Here is a 7,553-nt window from a genome sequence, read left to right as displayed (position 1 = left end):
TGCTGTTGAGTCTCTCTGCGTTTTATTTTTTGTAGATAAATGTCAATAGTTACACCTTGATAGATAATTAAAAACAAATATGAAAAAAATCTTTTCTTAGAAATTAGTAGATCTGGCTGCCATGTTTGCTATAGTTTAGCATGTAAATTGAGTTTAATGAAGCTGTGTGTTTGAGTACTTACGCCAAAAAGATTTTATTGCAGTTTTAAAGCATCAGTCACTTAATGTGGAGCAGAAGAATGGCACTAACACTCCCCTGAAACCTCAGAAGGGCAGTAAGCACCTGATTGAATTTAAATTATTGTTAAATTCTTCAATTACACCAACATTCATAGAATCATTAAGGTTGGAAAGGACCTTAAAGATAATCTAGTTCCAATCCCCCTGCCATGAGCAGGGAACCCTACCACTAGATCAGGTTGCACAAAACCTTGTACAACCTGGTCTTAAAACCTCCAGGGATGGGGCATCAACACCTTCCCTGGGCAACCCATTCCAGTTCCTCACCACCCTTATAGTGAAGAGTTTCTTCCTCATATCTAACCTAAATCTCTTCTCTCTCAGTTTAAAACCATTACCCCATGTCCTATCACTATCTTCTCTGGTGAAAAGCCCCTCCCCAGCTTTTTTGTAGGCCCTTTCAAGTACTGGAAGGTGCTATAAGGTCTCCCTGGAGCCTTCTCTTATCCAGGCAGAACAGCCCCAACTCCCTCTGCCTGTTCTCATAGCAGAAGTGCTCCAGCCCTTTGATCATCTTCATGGCCCTTCTCTGGACTCTCTCCAGCAGCTCCATGTCTTTCCTGTGTTGAGGGGTCCAGAACTCTACAAAGTACTCCAGGTGGGGTCTGACCAGAGCAGAGCAGAGGGGCAGAATCACCTCCCTGGCCCTGCTGGACACACTTCTTTGATGCAGCCCAGAATGTGTTTGGTTCTCTGGACTCCAGCACACACTGGTGGCTCATGTCGAGCTTCTCATCAACTACCACTCCAAGTCCTTCTCCTCAGGGCTGCTCTCCAGCCACTCTCCCCCCAGCCTGTATCTGTGCCTGGGGTTGCACTGAAGCAGGTGCAGGACCTTGCACTTGGCCTTGCTGGATTTCATGAGGTTGGTGCTGGCTCATCTCTCCAGCCTGTCAAGGTGCCTCTGGAGGGCATCCCTTCCCTCTTGGGTGTCAACCACACCACACAGCTTGGTATTGTCAGCAAACCTGCTGAGAATACACTCAATCCTACTTTTCATATCTCCAGCAAAGGTATTAAACAGCATTGGTCCCAGTACTGACCCCTGAGGAACACCACTTGTCACCTGCCTCCACTTGGACACCGAGCCATTGACCACAATTCTCTGGGTGGTGCAGCCATCCAGCCAATCTACTTATCCACTGAGTGATCCATCTGTCAAATCCATGTCTTGTCAGTTTGGAGACCAGGATGTCATGTGGGACAGTGTCAAATGCCTTGCACAAATCCAGGTAGATGATGTCAGTTGCTCTGCCACCTTCTACCCTCCAGGATGTTATCCCAAGACACTCTCTTGAGCAGATCCCTGAAGAGGCTGAAATCTGCCCATCTGAAGTCAAGAGTAGTAAGTTTGCTGTGAGCCCTCCTTGCTTCCCTAAGGATCTTAAACTCCACCATTTCATGGTCAATACAACCTAGGCTGCCCTTGAGCTTAAGATCCCTCACCAGCCCTTCCTTGCTGGTGAGGACAAAATCCAACACAGAGCATCTCCTGGAACTAATGAGGCACAAATATCCCAAGCAAATTAGCAACCCTTCTTTTGAAAAAGAAAAGGCAAAGAGAAATACCATTAAGCACTTTTAATCTCTTAACTTGTCAGCACTGAAACACTATATTGTATTTCTCTATCCATCTATTTCTTAAGAAAAAGCCACTCACCTATCTTTTCCTAGATACTGTGCAGATGACAGGGTAACTGGACTTGGAATATCAATACTAACTGATTTTGAAGTCAGCACCATCTTCCCTTTACCTTTTTCAGTATGTGCATTACCATCATTCTGAAACTCCTAAAATATGTTGTGTTTCTCCTTATTGTCCTCACAGGGCATCATCACAGCAATATTTGTGAGAGAAAAGGACAAGCTGGCTCTTCCAAAACACACTGGCTGCCCTTTAATGATACCATTTTTGTTGATAAAGGTTCAGAATAAAGATTAAGTTGTCCGTGCATCTAAAAATCCTTTATCTCCTCCGAACCCCAGCCCTGTGCATCTCAAATGCTGCATGCAGAATCCCTTATCTGTTGCCCGTCCAACCCAGAAAAAGACTGAACAGGCTCCTTTGCAGCTACTGCATTCTCTGACCTCTTCTTGTGGGAGGGGGAAAGGAGACATCACAAATGTGTTCTGTGTTGCCCTAGCAATATTGAAATGTCATTCTCTCATCATAACTGAGCTCAGGTATATTCCTGATGTTCACAGCTTCCACATCAATAAACCCTCACTGACCATCAGCAAGCAGTATTAATACCCACAAAGATAAATTGCCAACTAAGCACAGACCTAGCATTCTCATGAGCCAGCCTCCACAGAGAGATAATAGCTCACTTTTGCCCCAATATGAGCTCTTTGAGCCATATACAGAGGCAAGGGCATGGGGCAACATTCTAGGCCAAGGAAGTCAGCTTCCTCAGGCAGAAATTCTGAAGTCTATCCTGATCAACCCATGTCTGCACAAAGATACCACCCTATTAGAGTCATCAGAGTTAGTTTATGCCAGAAATTCTGGCATGTGCATGGAAGTAGATCATCAGTTGCAGAATTCACCTTGTCTTCCAAATCAGTCCTGTAGGGTTTTCTTCATGTCTCCTGTGTGCAGCATGGTGACATATATTGGTAATTCCTGAGTTTCTCCGCATCTGCTTATGAGATGCTGCAGCTATACTATCAGAAGAGAATTGTCCAAAGGGACACAGAGATGACTGTAAACATTCAAAGCTGTGACATTTTTTGAACCGCCAAAGCTGTGCAATCTGGCAAACCAAAATTGTTTCTGGCTTATGGGTTGCTAATCAGAAACAAACTGTCCCACAGAGGCTAATTCCTGGCAGGAGTCCATTTCTTATGGCATACGAAGCTAGTGCCAGTACCCACAAATCCTGGCACCACACACAACTGCCAGTGAGCACTATGTGGGTGTGGGTGGCATGGGCTTAGCACAATGGTAGACGTGTAGGACAAAAGGACATGCCATAGGCCATGTGACAAAATGGTGTAGACATCATAAATAAAAAAAACTTACTGCAATGTTTTAGAGCTAGAAGGATTCATGGTAGTAGATGACCTCGCTGCTGGTTTGGATCCTACTGAATTCTCAGCTGAGGAAAAAGAGCTGTCTTCAGATAGCTAGGAATAATAAAACCAAATAAAACACCATGTCAGTGATCCATCAATTCCACTGAAACTGATATAGCAACTTGCTTGAGAATCATGCAGTGGAATAATCAACTGCTTTAAAATAGCACTGGGTTTTGTTTTTTTGTTTGTTGGGTTTTTGGTTTTGTTTTTGATTTGAGCAGCAAACTTATATTAGCCAGCAAAATTAGTTTTCTTTTTACCTGAACATGTGCTTCTTTCTTAGTTACTAAAGATACCACAGGATTTTCAGGACAGGCCAGGACTTGTGGGGGTTGCAAAATAGCAGTTCTAATGACATTCCACAGTTGACTTTGTGACAAGGATCCTTGCAAAATACAAAGACAAAATATGTATGCAGAGACTTTTTCTTCACATGTAATCCATAGTTATGTATCTTGTCTCTTTAACTGAAATCTTCAAAGCATATTTAAACAACACATTACTGTTTACTTGCTACATACTCTGAGAAATTGTAATCCCTTCTAAAATACACAACTCCACATGACAGCAACCTCTGTTATCCTATCAGAATAAAAATGTAATGCATTATATACAAAAATATATTTATTTATAAAATATGTTTGTATGTATGTATTTAAGTATATAATTTTTACATCCACTTATATTTGCTGCTTTGTGGCAGAGCTATCTTCTGGTATTTCAAATTTTATCCTGCACCTGCACACAACAAGAAGGTTCTTCATTGCATTTTTGAGTAGAGTTACTCAGTTAGAAGTGTGGAATTCCACTGTTCAAGGTTATACCCAGTTAACTCAGGAATTAGGGAGCCAGAGCAGGGGCTCAGAACAGAGCTCACAGGATATTTACACTGACAAACAATTTATGAATCTCATAAAGCCTATCTCAGCATAGAAATGAGTTGTCATTTTTATGTCTTCTGTGTCTGTTAAGAACAAATTTGTAGAACTACAGTGAAAAAATACAGCAATGACAGTTACCTTCTTTTGTACTTTTGATCCAGTCAGTATTTCTTTGAAAAGCAGCTGAGGTCATGAATATATTATTCTTCTTTACTACAGAACGAGAAATATAAACTTCAATAATGAGTAATAACAAATTTCAATTATTAATTCACATTTCTGTATCCCCTCCATATTTTGGTGGTACATGACCAATATTGCAACCTCTCCATCTAAACAAGATCTCTGAGATAACTGTTATTGTCTGCATTTTACAGATGGATAGACTCAGCCATAGAAAGCACCATGGGTTTTCTGGCTACATCAGAGACCAAAGTCTTTGGATATTAATGGATATTTTAGACTCGTAACATCCTTCTTCAGCTTTGAAAACCAGGTGCTGCTGGTTTGCAAAAGCTATTGGCAATTCTATCTGGTCTAGTCTTAGGCATTTTTAAAATGTGTACATGAGGCCCAATCACATGGGAATAAATAAAGGTGCCCTGCCCTGTCCTGGCAAAAAGGCTTAAACAACTACTATAATGACAGGATTACATTACTAATGCTTTCACTGTTTTAAAAAAGATACCAAACACCAGCCAGAAAGTGATGGCAACCATCTACCATGTCCTGTAAAATGACACAAATGACACTCCATACATAATCACTACTTTTTCATGGCAGAAACAGTGTGGTTTGTTGCTGTAACAATGTTGTGTCCTCTTAATAATGCTTAGGAATCCTTTATGCCAATCTCTGTCAAGGAACTGTCTCGGGTAAGAGACAAAGACTAGAATTTAAGACCTATTCCCATTAGTGGTAAGTCGTAGCACACTCCCAGGGTAACCGGTTAGGAGGAAGACAGGCTCCTGCGATAGAAAATTATATTCCCCCAGGAATGATCATCATTAAATTGCAAGCAAACTCTTTCATTTAGTCACTTGAACTCCACTCTGTTTTTTCAAGTACAATTCAGATTCCCTAACATTGAGGATTCCCTAACAATAAATGCAAAAAACATTTCTTCTATTGAACTGCCAGTCCTCCTTCTGAAACATTCCCTTCTCCTTTCCAAATATCAGCCTAGTCCAACACACTCCAGCTCTGTCCTGCAGCATTCCTGTAAACTTCTTTATTTTAGATAATACCTGTGTTGTTCTCTCTCGATGTTTTTTGTTTGTTTGTTTGTTTGTTTTTAATTACCTGGATGGGAGGGAGGAAAGGCAGGAAGGATGATAAAGGAAGATAATCTCCCTCTTTTCTGAGCAAAAGTTGTGTCTGAAAGGATGAGCAAGAAATGATCATTTGTTTGGAGGAAATAATATTTATTTTAAGATCAGTCAATTTAATGTCATCAGGCAGTAAAATAAATTACTATCTGCTAACTGTCAGCTTTCTGAAGTAGACTGTTAGGTTATGCCTCTGCTGCTGAATCAGAGAGGTCTCTGGGGCCAACAGACAATGTAACACTTCTGCCTTGGAGATGGCCATTTGGAGAGGTTCAAAACACAACTAGGGAGGAGGGAGCTATCTGTTAGGCAGTGTCAACAATCAGAGGTCAAACTCTCAACTTCCCTCCTGCACCCTGCATTAATTTTTGGTATAGGCATAACCTAAAATTTCTACTATATCTTTGGTTTTCTATGTATTACCTCAGTATAATTTTCAAAGTAAAACAAACTTAGCTTATCTTGAGTCCTCTTAGCTGCATTCAGGGGTGTCAGGATTAGGTAAACAAAATATACTGTACACATATTACCATCTGAAATCAGAAATAACTTTCTGGTCCCATCTGTATATGAAATAAACATTGTAAAATCCAGATCAGTCCTTCTGCACGGTAGCCTCAGTGAGTTTTGTGCATTTTCTATGGAAGAAATGCACAGTCCTTAGAAGGCCTTCCAGGTCATCTGTTGGCCAGATGGAAGGAAGGGCCCTTCTGGAAACTGCTTTACATTTTCAGGGATTTCCCAAAGAACACTGATCTCTTCCACAAACCAGGGAATCTCCTTCCTTTCTACCCCTCTTCCCTTGACTGTGTAAGCAACTTTAGGAAACTATATGAAATACACAGATTTTAGTTTGGAAAATTAATATTTTTACTTCAAAAGAGATTTACTGTAAATTACCACCAAGCTTACATCAATGTTTATATTTTCATGACTGGCAGCAGAAAAGTTTATTAGACAGGAAAATTATTTTTCTTCTTTACCAGATGAGAATGCAGAACTATAGAAATTAGAATATGCCTTGAGCTGAATGTCATACCTGTGTTAGACTGAGAGTTAGACTTCTGGAAAGTAAAAGATGATGATCTTGCACGCTTTCTAGAACAACTAATGAAATCTAGAAAAAAGTAGATAAAATGTTCTGCAGGGGCAGACTGGCAGGAAGATTTCAGCACAATGTTGTAATATGGAATTAAAACCTGAATGAAATATATGCTAGGAATAACTTACAGAAACAGCTTTAATACAGTATCTAAGAGCACAAAGGCTTTGGAATCACCTGGCACAAAGACTTAGGGAGTCTTCTTTATATCTATTAAGTTCAGGCAACGTAAATCAAGTACTCAGAAGCAGTTCAGAGCACACAGCCCCAGAAGACATGAAGAATGAGAAGCTACATTATAATGTTGCCTAAAAAAACAGAAATGGGCAGCTAGGAACTCGTACAAACTGATGAACATACTTGGGCACTTTACAGGTCTGCTAGACTTTGGCTTTCTAGTAAATAAGAGAGGTAAGATGGAAGAACTCTTAAGTAAGAGAGGGGTACAAATATATTAGGACAGAGTAGCTCTACAAGCCACATAGTCTTAGTCTACTAAAAGGGATTTGTCCCTGCTCATACAAAGTAAGAGTCCCAAAACTATCTTCACAGATAACAATCAGACCTATGAATAACCCAGTGAATTATTATACTGTTTCAATGAGGTGGTTATTACCATTTTCAGCGTTGCAAATTGGGGCTTCTGCAGGCCGCTGTAAAAAAATATAGGCATGGAAAGGTCAAGGCAGAACAGCCATTTTTTTGTACCAGGACACAAATTATACCAAGCCAGCATATAAGCATTAAAGTCAGTCTTGTCTCTAGTTTCCACTTTTCCTTGTTTTATTTTGAAACCATTTATCACAAGTCCTAACCTGGGCAAAATTCTGATATTGCTGCTAGGATTATTGCCTATAGAATCCCTATTTCTCAACATGTTTTATTTATTACTAAAAAAAAAAAAAAATATAGTAAAAAAAA

At 40.1% G+C, this 7,553-nt stretch overlaps 1 protein-coding gene across 1 annotated transcript in view; it reads right to left on the bottom strand.

Moving 5' to 3' along the window:
• RANBP3L (RAN binding protein 3-like) overlaps positions 1-1,983 on the bottom strand; it is a 42,107-nt gene extending 40,124 nt beyond the window's left edge. The window contains exon 1 of the mRNA XM_010008755.1: positions 1,901-1,983. Within this exon, the coding sequence (XP_010007057.1) occupies positions 1,901-1,983 (83 nt within the window). The remainder of the gene's footprint in view (positions 1-1,900) is intronic.
• Between the last annotated feature and the right edge of the window lie 5,570 nt (positions 1,984-7,553).

Source organism: Chaetura pelagica, unplaced genomic scaffold, assembly GCF_000747805.2.
Source record: "Chaetura pelagica isolate M959 unplaced genomic scaffold, ChaPel_1.0 scaffold31, whole genome shotgun sequence".
NCBI classification, from domain to species: domain Eukaryota; kingdom Metazoa; phylum Chordata; class Aves; order Apodiformes; family Apodidae; genus Chaetura; species Chaetura pelagica.
This window is presented reverse-complemented; position numbering and strand designations above follow the sequence as displayed.